This window comes from Amborella trichopoda, chromosome 13 (genome assembly GCF_054954075.1).
Source record: "Amborella trichopoda isolate Santa Cruz 75 chromosome 13, AtrichopodaSantaCruz75HAP2 v2.0, whole genome shotgun sequence".
NCBI lineage: Eukaryota > Viridiplantae > Streptophyta > Magnoliopsida > Amborellales > Amborellaceae > Amborella > Amborella trichopoda.
Window position 1 is genome coordinate 9,598,594 of NC_142348.1, and position 11,673 is coordinate 9,610,266.

The 11,673-nt window shown below is 35.1% G+C and overlaps 1 protein-coding gene across 1 annotated transcript; it reads right to left on the reverse strand.

Moving 5' to 3' along the window:
* Window positions 1-773: 773 nt before the first annotated feature.
* LOC18432201 (uncharacterized) lies at window positions 774-10,654 on the reverse strand. The gene is made up of 6 exons (XM_088856666.1): window positions 10,101-10,654; window positions 6,867-7,078; window positions 2,823-3,117; window positions 2,544-2,629; window positions 2,350-2,441; window positions 774-1,717 (listed from the first exon to the last, which is right to left on the reverse strand). The coding sequence occupies exons 1-6, from the start codon at window positions 10,434-10,436 to the stop codon at window positions 1,467-1,469; spliced, it is 1,272 nt and encodes a 423-aa protein (XP_088712792.1). The 5' UTR covers window positions 10,437-10,654; the 3' UTR covers window positions 774-1,466.
* Between the last annotated feature and the right edge of the window lie 1,019 nt (window positions 10,655-11,673).

Consider the following 11,673-nt stretch of genomic DNA (forward strand, 5'->3'; position numbering starts at 1 on the left):
ATTAATACTTCATATAAAATGGAATTGCCCAACGATTCCAAACCACAGAATTTGTGAGACAATTGTTAAAAAAATAAATAAAAACAAACTGATTATTAAAAGAGTTATGACTGAACAGCGACATATCCATTGGTAAGGCATTAAAGAAGACATCCATTGTCGACCATGTATAGACTAGCTGCTGATTCCAATTCCTCTATCACAAATAACTTGAAAAGCAACCAAAAAAAATGGATTAAAAAGGGGTTTTTTCTTCTGCACTTTTGCTGAGAATAACACCTTATAATATGCGGATGAGTTGGAAATATCTGTTGAAGATCTTGTTGTGAAAGCAGATAAAGCAAGACTTTTCACATTGCCTACAAAGTCGGACCTAGTTTACATGCTAATTAAATATAAAGAAACTCATAATGATAGGACATGATTTTTATGAGTTGCCTGACTCATGAAATGTGTCCTCTCTCCATAATCCATTTATGAGATGGATTTTGAACTTAATTCTTTTAGAATGTATAATCTTTTTACCATGGGGAGCATTAATATGTAAAATAAATAAAATTAATAATTTAAAAATAAAATTTCTTGAAGAAAATTTTTAGACCTTCGATTTTATTTTTATGGTGGATTACCACTTTTCTACATCCATCGTTAGGATGGATGTTTGATGTTTCTGGGGAAGTAAATGTAGAATTGCATCTCCCAATACAAAAACCAATTTTCCATGACGGACGCAAGAAATGGTGCATATGAAAACTAAAAAGTACATCAACTTCAACTCAATTCTTACTTTAGATTTATGTAGCATTATCAAAAAATAAGAGAGTTAATTGCGATCAATGAGACAAACATCATGAAGAAAAGCCTAAAATATGCCAACTTCAAATCATTAACACAAAATTTCCCTTTAAAGTATATAAGTAAAAGCCATCAGAACAAAGAGATAAACAGAAGTTCAACATAAACAGAACACCACCCCACTTTACTTCTTTTTTCTTCTTCTCTCCCATTTCTTTTCCCCTTTTTCAGTGGCCCATTTATATGTACCAATGAGACCGCACAATACCTTACCCTCCCCAGGGCATTCTCATCCTTATGGTGCCATAAACAAAAGAGGAATGTTGCCCAGCAGCCACAGAAAACCCAGCTCTGCATCAACACTAGGACTCCTCTTGTAGAATTTCTCTACTCGACCCTTATTCTCACCCTTTCATTTCACCTGTGCTGTTTCTTTTCATATCTTTTCTTTTTTCCTTTTCCTTTTTGTCTTTTTTCCCTTTCCTTTTTGTCTTTTTTCCCTTATTTTTCTTTTTTCTTTTCCTGCTAAGACTCTGCACAAAAACCCATGCATTATCTGCCTTCTTACTAAAACAAACTTTGGCAGATTTCATTCATATCTCTATCTATGGGTGGCATCAATCTTTTGGAATTGAAGATAGTTGATTTTCTTTCTTTTTTTCTGTTCCTTTTTACCTCCTGTTTGTAACATGAGAGACAAAGAACTGGAAATCATGGAGATCCACCTTTAACTCCTTGAGCCAGATTTTAGCAGCCTGTAATAAAGACTGAGCTTGTTGCCTCTCGAGCACACTGCTAGGGCTCCATGCAGTGCCCTTCAACTTGTATGAAGCGAGGCCAAATATTGGTAGAGGTAACTTTGGAGATCCCTTGGGGGTCTTTTGGGAAGAACTGCATACTGCACATTGAGTGCTGCTAGAATCTAGTGGATGGTCAAAATGAGGATAAACAGTAAGGATCTTGTTTAAATAATAGAGAGAAAGTGTGTGAAAGAATCCCATTCATAAGAAGAAATTAAACAGTAAAGAGACGCTGGGTTCATGTGACATAAAAAAAATTACCTCATGCGGTCAAGGGTGGGAATATTGTTACATCAACTAGTTGCCAATTTGTAAAAAGATGCACTAAGACCAATTGGTATAAAATTATTCCCACATTTGACCACATGAGAGAATTTTTTTTGTCACGGAAACCAAATGTGTAAGGGTCTCAAGCTAAATTATAGAGAGATATGCAAGAAATATGGAATGAAAAGATTAAAAGTAAAAAGGACCACATTTCAAATGATAGAGGGAAAATGAGTGTGAAAGAATCACATCCGTGAAAGAGACAAATTAACTAGTAAGAATCTCATGTTAAATCACAGAGAGAGATGAAAAAACATGGATGAAAGTGTCCAAACAAACTCATTTGATTTGATTTGAGAGAGAGAGAGAGAGAGAGAGAGAGAGAGAGAGAGAGAGAGAGAGAGAGAGAGAGAGAGAGTTTATCATGGGCCTTCTGGCAAACAAAATAAAGAAAATGCCACAACAAACTAAGAGAGGGAAAGGCTACCTCTTGAAGGTGTCGATAGACAGTGGAAGGTTAAAAAGGAAGTCTCTAAATCGTGTAAAGTCGGTCCCATTGGTATCCGGTATATTGGGTACCTGACAAAACAAAGCATTATAAATATTGAGACATAACTACAATCATGGAATAAATCACCAGATGTTGACAATAACATGGCCATGGATCAGAATCAAGCACACCATGCCACAGAAAGCCAACTTGAAGAGAGCAAATCACAACTTCTGAGTGTTTGCAATTGAGGAAATCGGTTCGCAAGGTCAAAAACCTGTAATTATGCAAGCATTATCCATGGTTAAAACCAAAAGGTAGAGAGGAAATTATTTTTAAAAAAATAGAAAATAGTTATGACAAACACATTTTTTGGACAAGAGTTCAAAGAATATATATATATATATATATATATATATATATATAGCTCAAAAGAATAGAGGGATTTGAAATACTGAAATGGAACTTGCCTTGCCAGCTAGTGGTTCACGGCTGTATGGAGGGTCCTGCTCAAAGAACTCAAAAAGTAAAGAGCCATTAGAATTGCAAACTTCACCAGCATCACTAGAAGACCCTTCTTGAGGATGAGGTTTCATATTTTTCTCTCTCATTGACGATCTCTCCATTGTAAGGGTGGACACACCACTTGAATTATGAAGGTTCCACTGCTCCTTAGCATACTTCAGTCCCCTTTCAACCTCAAAATCACTCCCTTCACTGCTTGTGTCCTTGTAAGAATCACCGTCACTCTCTTCACCAGGTTTCCTGCCATTGACAATTCCTACTTAGGAAATAGAAAGACCATATGTTCCAATTTAACCAGAAGAATTTCTTAGAAACATGAAAGTGCAATGTAACTGAAACCATCCAGCAAAGTCCAAGATGCCTGAATCTCAAAGATGCACAAGTAAACACTGATACAAACCTGTACACAAGAAGATAATGTCCCTCAATGACGTCATGACCCCTAAACTTAACATGGGAATGTGCAGCCTGTAATGGAACCTTAATACTTAACACCGCAGTCCACTAGCATAGGAACAAAGGAATACCTCAAGTGGAAATTCATTTTAACGAGTGCAAGAAGTTCTGGTGCCAAAGTTTTTTTCAAGACCACTAGGACCTCATAAGTCTACTGAGGTGGAAGTAAGAGCCCACTTGACTGAGTTGAGAGCATCATCCCAGCATCAGTTAAGACCTTAGCCACAACTAACCCATGATCTGGATATTAATAGAAAAGATTTTTATAAAGTTACCTAGAGTCTTTCTAAAAGAGAATTTATCACAATTTATCAGGAGTTTCATATATTGACTTAATATATTATTTCCATAAAATATTTCTTTAAAATGGTATATGTCAGTTTAAATTACACTTAAAAACATGAACATGTTAATCAGATCTTATGAAAAGTAAAATGTTATTTTATAAATGAACGTAGAATAATGTAATTTTAGGCAACTTACCCATTGCACACCTCAGTTTTTTAGGTAACTCATCTATCCATTACATGTTCCTATTTTAACAGTTTTAATGCATTCCTAGTTTGTTAGTTAGGGTGCCATTCTGGTTTTAGCAATACCAAGGCATTTTGATTTTACTAGGATATCTTAAAATGTTATAGCAATTTTAGAAATTTTCTTGATAAAATCTTGGCAAAACCCCAACAGTGATAATTTTATTATGGACCAAGACTCGTAGTAGCTAACAGTGACTCGTAAGACGAGGCATTTATTCCTTAGAGATAGAGGCATGCCTCGGAGACCTTCATGATTAGCGACCCATTAATAATCATTTCATATCCACATGGGCCAGCAAGGTCACTGACTCCTATCCAGCGAAGTGCATAAGCAAGCAGCTAACCATAGGAAAAATCATCCAACTAAAAGCCACCCTACATTGCATCTTTTAAAATGTATATTACATGTATTTTTCATGCCACATGTATATTTCAATAGTAATAATAGTTGATTATCAGGAAACAGTAACTTAAGCTACATCTAATAAATTATAAGAAGACCTCTATATTAATTAACAACAAAAACTTCTAAAAATCAAAGTTCAGACTTCTGAAGAGCAACCTTTCATTGAACAAAAAAGGACTTTTGAAACTCATAATTCAGCTTACCTATGATCGCCATTCTAAAGGACACTTTCCACATTTGGTGTGCTTCTAAACAACTGTCTGCATTACCATGTTCAAATAAGATGCACACTAAGAGATTTAGCGTTTAGAGATTCCTCAGATGCCAAAATCTCTAGCAATCGTCTGCTACCGAGAATGGTGCTTCCGAGGCAACACAAAGGATGTCTGAGTCAAAAGATCCAGCAGATACAGTTGTAAAGAGCTCCCTAGAATTTCTGGCCTGGAAGTTATATTCCAAAACCTAGAATTTACATGCATATTAGCATGATAAAATTTGGATCTAAAATGCAATCCAGAAATGCTCAACAGTTCCTTCCCCCCGCTTGCCGATCCCCTATTCGCTTGACCTAAAACCATATGCCTTATCTTCTTTAGTTTGATTCGGTAATGACTGGGAATCTCTCATATCCTGTTCCCCACTGAACGAGCATTCAAGCATTCATTCCTGCCTTGATTCATCCGATGAACCAGCAGGGATTGATGAATCGGATAAGCCTCTATCGATCCTGGTGGTGGGGTGGTAGACTCTGAGGCTCATTCGTATCCCATGAATTGGAGATACTTAGTAGATTGATGGATACTTGTGGTACCAATGATGGGGGAAGGAATCAATGAATGCAAAGGAAGATTCCCCCATTCAACAAATACTAAACAGGCATACAATTTAGAAAATAGAGGCTTTAAGAGATGTGCCACATACACACTACCAGAGTTTCCCTTAATGAAATGGCCAATATGCCTTCAAATTATTCAATTCAAAGTGCACACTAGCCCGCTACCAACAGTTTCACTGCTATATGGAAATCCATAACAGCTGAGGGCCCAAAATTGCACCATTTCAAAACATTGGGTGCCTACCAAACGGTAAAAAACTGCTCCCATGTAACACAAGTTTGCGACGTGTTTTTCCTGGCCCTATAACATGCCATCCAACATGCAAAAACCCTACTTCTGTGGACTGCTTAAAATCATTAAAAAAAAAAATTCCAAGTGGCCTGCTTTTTACCATGCAGCTTCCCTCTTATCTCTTTCTCTGCCTTCAGTGCCATCTTTGGCAGCATAAAATAAAGTAATCTCAAAGCTATAAAGTGAGGCATTTAAATGTGTGGGACCATAGTCATGATGATTTCTCCATTAAAAATGCCAGGAAAAGGTCCTATCCGAAGCCCATGCATAACTCACATGGATTCACCTTGCTCGACATATCAACAAGTGGGTCAGTGATGCTCATGCCAACACAGTGTTCAAAAGTATCAAGAAACTTTGTCATTGTTTTACCAAATACAAGCAACCCAGTTGGTTTTGCGATGTTGTAGAGTTGACAACGCATGCTTACCCAAAGTAAACTCGCAGAAGCATGCTAGCAATGTTGCCAAAAATATTTCCAAATGGTCAACGTGACATATATAATACCTCTATGTTATCAAATGGTGTTCCATTTTGGCACGTGGGACTAAATCACTACCAGGGTTTTTTTATTGATTAAAAAGGTAATTTTTTTAATATCCATTAAAATACAGAACAAGGCATGTGTTCAAAGACGAAGCTTTCAGGCAGGACTCACATATGACAAAAGGAAAATAGAGACAGTATTTGGAGGCTTATTATGGCTATGGAAGCACCTAATTGAGCGGAGCCTAAAGAGAAGATGAACTAAGCACTTATCACATTTAAGTGCTTATCGCATCCAAAATGGACTATCTTATGAATCATCGGCATCACTAGAGAATGCTAATTCTCATACCTCCATACATCACAGTATAACAGTGCATTAACCAGTAATCTAATATCTTCTTGCTATGCACCAGTGCAGGAAGAACTCTTATGATATAACTGGCTGATGCAAACATGAACTGTTCAGCAAACAATATAGCACATAGGCTTTATGCTTTCTTAAGTAGTTCAAGAAAAGTAGGCAATGCAATGAAGTAAATATTGGTGAAAACATAAACTGTTCAGCAAACAATATAGCACGTAGGCTTTATGATTTCTTAAAAAGTTCAAGAAAAGTAGGCAATGCAATGAAGTAAATATCCACCACAGCAATAAAAAAGTACCAATTAACTACAAACGGTCTGTTCACAAAACCCTGGTTAGGCAAGAAAACTGCCAACTATTCAAGAACATCCATAGTTAACATGCCATCTTTACACCCAGATACATGACAAACTGAATGATACACCCACGACAATTTGCTCATTAAAGCTCACAAAAAAAATAATAACAAACAAACAACTAACAATACGAATCAGCTTCACTAGGCCAGAGTTAGGGACTACAAATTTCATCAATATCTGAACCCTCAAGCAAGCTGAAGCATATATTTGTACCAAAACCAAAGGACAAAGAAAAAAATATGATAAATTATACCTAGAGGTGACGGGATTCTTTGCAGATTCCGCATAGATTTGGATGCCAGACAAATAAGGTACATAATACTGAACAACTCCATCAGTGCCATTAAGAACAAGAGGCACACCAGCACCATATGCACTCCACTCCTTGAAAGACTCCCATAGATCCCCAAGAGAAAAATAGGGTTGGAACTCTATATTGCTTGTTCTCCACCCTCTCATAACTGCCTGTAATAATCACAAATACTATCACAGTGAGTTAAATAATTCTCAAAAATATTGCTAAAAATAATAATAATCAATGTACAGCTGTAGCAACCATTACATTAATAACCAAATTTAGTAAATAAAACAAAACGACACAGGACATCGAAAATATTAACTGGTCGACAGAATAAGAAGAAAATACAAAACATAACGACAAACATGATAAATAGAATACTTGCATGGAAAGCACAATTCGAAAAGAACAACCGAACACAACAGTTGGTGTAACAAAATCCATGCCAAGTGGCAATTGAATCTAAAAAATAATGAACAAACGGTATTTCCAGTGGTTAGGATGACAAATCCATGCTGAGTTGCCCAATTCCCAAAACGAATCAAGAGTATCTGAAAAAGCGACATATTTTTAAAATTAGAAAGCAATTCAGCACGTATCATTTTTCAACATATTATACACTACAAAAGAGAGCTTCACAAGATTGTTCACAAAAAAAATTTCAAAATAGAACATTGTCAATCCAAGTAGAGTATTGCCCTTGTTTTATGTGAAGTTTTACCTGAGTATGCATTTTGAAAAGCCAGTTCTACACACTGGTTAAATGAAAATCCCATAAAATATACAAAAACATATCGGTACCTTCTCTTCATGAGAACAACATGACTGCCACAAATATTTCCAAAAGAAGGAAGAAAAGGAAATGATAACATGAAGAAAAAAATAGACCATACAAAGATGAAACAAAAACAGCCAGTTGAGCTACCATCTTTTCACTTTTTCTCTTTTTTGGCAAAATTTAAGAGAGTTCTTCATCAAGAAATCAGGTTGGATATTTGGATGAGTATGAGAGTGCCCATTCATGGAAAGCATTCCATGCATGGTAAAAATTATTTTCCAGAACATTTAGTCTCTTTACCATTTTAAAAAAAGGGGGAAGATATCATCACCAGACATTTCTTCAATGAAAATGCAAGAAAAATGAAGTGCCATACAAAGTCAGATCTTATGCAAGCATCTCTTATGGTAAATTCACAGAGCTTTGCGCGTCTGTACCTTATCAAATGCAAATTTAATTCCAATACAAAGAATAGGCTTTCATCAAGGTAACAAACAGTTATCAAACAAGAATAGCCTTATACGATCCTCAGAAAGCAATTGCATAAATTCCAAAAGGATATGTTTAAAAACTAAAATAATGCACCAAGCACATAACCAAGATAGACACACCATACAGCTGCCATTGAGCTAAGCACAACGAATAAAACAACAAAAAAGATACATGCCGAAGATGACAGAGAAATCAAAAGACCATTTTTGTCAAATTTTAAAAATGCAAAAGTAGAAGGAAATATTTTCTAATAGTAATGTAGTTACTTCCAAACAAATTTTAAAAATTAATTTTCGTCAAAAGATCCCAGAGAAATTCACAGAACTGCCTATAGTTCACTAAATTCAAAATTAAAATGAGTATTAAAAGTAAAGAAATGGAAATTTTCGAAGCACAATAAGGATTGCATGATAGAAACCCAAGCATCAACATGCACTCAGTGTCTGAAAGGTAACCAGAACAAGTAATCTAGTATAGGTATTCAATCCCTTTCTACTGCTCCACAGATCCTGCAAAGCTATACTAGAATAAGATCAAGGTAAAAATTAAAGGCAAAGGAAGTGACTTACTTAACATGCACAGAGTGAAGAGAATACCACTAAAAAGATAGAAAAAAAATACAACAAACAATCTAAATTCCAAGTCAGTGAGAATCAATCACCATTAAGCATTGTAATTAATTAATTAAGATGTTGAAATGCATATCATTAACTACAAAAAAATAATAAAGAATTAAAACAAAATGCTTCAAAAGAATGCAAATGAACTTATATTACAGATAACATAGAAATTTACTGGTAATGTCAAAGTGATGTGCATTGTTCACAATTTAAAAACAGAAGAGGAAGGATATCCAAATAACTGACTAAAAATTATTGACTGAGCTAAATGTCTTTCCATTTTAAATAATTATAATAATAATAATAATAATAATAATAACAATAACAGTAACGATAATAATAATAATAATAATAATAATAATAATAATAATAATAATAATAATAACAATAATAATAATAATAATAATAACAATAATAATAATAATAATAATAATAATAATAATAATAATAATAATAATAATAACAATAATAACAATAATAACAATAATAATAACAATAAGAGTAACAATAATAATAACAATAATAATAATAACAACAATAATAATAATAACAACAACAATATAATAATAATAATAGTAATAATAATAATAACATTAACAATAACAATCATAATATTAATATTAATATTAATATTAATAAATAAAGAATAATTAACAATAAAAGTCGAGTAACAATTATTGAGAAAAAACATGCACAGAAAAATGAATAATTGAGTGTAACTCTCACTGGTAAGGACAAGACAACGACAGCCACATTTTCTTAAATATCAAATGAATAATGCCCACATTTTTAAAATTTTAAAAACTAAATAAAAAGGGAATGGAGTAAACCTCTCATTCATCAAAAACATTTTCTTTATGCTCCTTCATTCATCAAACACTCCAAGTCTAGAAGAAAATAAGGGAGAAAACAAATATTAGCCACATTTGTTTTAACTAAATATGAACTATTTAAAAAAAGCAAGCTAAAGTAAGCTTGATCCTAAACCTCTCGTCCATCAAAAGCCACAGGGTAAGATCAAAGTAAAGAACAAGAAAAAAAGTGAGCGAAATTCGAAATTAAAACCAGTAAAAAAGCCAAACACCTCAAAATTCTCCTTTTTCATTTTAAACACTCCAAAAGACCAGAAACGAGGAAGAAACGATCCCAATCCATGAAGAAAGCACATGCAGAGCCAAAAATGCTCCCTCATTGAAAAAATTCCACTAAAAAAACACATGCATGCATGAATAAAAAAATCAAATTGTTCCATTTTTAAATGCAATTACTCCATTTTTTATGTATAGTTGCTTAATCAACCTTGGATACGAATTGAGCTCGAACATAAGGAGTAGTTGACTCCAAGAACCGATCCAGGTTTCCACAACCCGATCTAAATGCCAAGGAAGAAGGCACAGGCCTTATGCAATCCTCAAAAACAGTTCTATTTTCCATTAATTTGTTTTCAGGAAACCGGTTCTCGGGAAAGTGGTTTTTGGGTAAGTGCTTTTCAGGTAAGCAGTTTTCAGGTAAGTGATTTTCCTTTGCCCTGGGCGGAATCTCATACTGAAATTGAACTTGACGCCTAGCTTTAGCAGGATTATTAAACGTATTGTCGCCATTAACCCTAGAAAACTGTAAGGTTGATCCCAACATATCGGCGAGCTCTAGGAGAAAGCTCGTTTCAGTAGAGGGGAAAGCTAGACACTAACTAACCCTAATTATAGGTTTATAGTAAAACTTGAAAGGTTTTGGCCGGAAATTGTGATTGCGACAGGAATTGATTTTCCGGCGCGGAGGAGCAAAACAGTGAATGGGAAGGGGAGAGACAGTGTGAGGGTGAGGAAGCGCATGGACAACAAAGAGAGTGACAAGTTAATATAAAGCGTAGTTGGTTAGCTTTACCATTATGTTTGGTTAAGTTAAAAAGGTCCGTTTTGCCCTCAATGACGAAAATACCCCATCTTTAATTCTTACAAGATTTTGATACCGGAAATGCCTCTCCTTGCTAAGTTGGGGCATTGTAACGGTCCAGTATTTGGAGCCATGCGGGAAACAAATTTACAAACCCATTGATGTCCTGTGCATGCCTTTGTATAGGGAGCGCATTTACTATAATACCCCAAACTTTGTCAGCGAGTTTTTAGGTCCTTCTCTGTATTGTGAGGGAATATCGCACAAAGTGGCACCTAGAAATGATAATAACAATAAATGATTATATTTCCACCAATTTATTTGATGTTTCCACCCATGCTTTTTGGGTGGGACTACCAAAAATATGGGTGAAATGTTTGAGCGTGAAAAATAAGAGGATAAGGATTACAGCTTTTACTTAAATTGCGGTCACAGGGGCATAATAGAGATTATCCGTACTCATTTGGGGATATATCCGGGTTTTTTAAATTCCATAGGGGTAATATCGACCTTTGCGGGGTTAAAACCCTGATTCGACGTTTGGATTCATCCGACAACACGAGTGGCAAATGGGGGAGCAGAGTGTGGAGCCCATAGCGCCATCACCGTCGATTCTTGACAATGAACGGCAGAGATGGTCTGAGGTTCTGACAGCAAGTGTAGCAGCTCATCTCCGCCGTCTGTTTATGAGGCGAACAGTGCATGAACGATAGTTGTCTCCATACTATACACGCAACGTGTATGATACTTATTGCCATTGTAAATATCGATTTCAGGGATAATCTACCCTATGAAAGTTTCGCTATATCCACAGTGGACAGTACACGTGGACATGAGATTTCTTGGGAAAATGGCGTGTTATATTCGTTTTTAAATGATAAAGCCTAAAACATCGTTAAAAACTCGGATGGACAATAGGAAATGTACATGCATGTGAAATAATTACATACAAAAGATTTTTGGAATTCAGTAGGCGTTG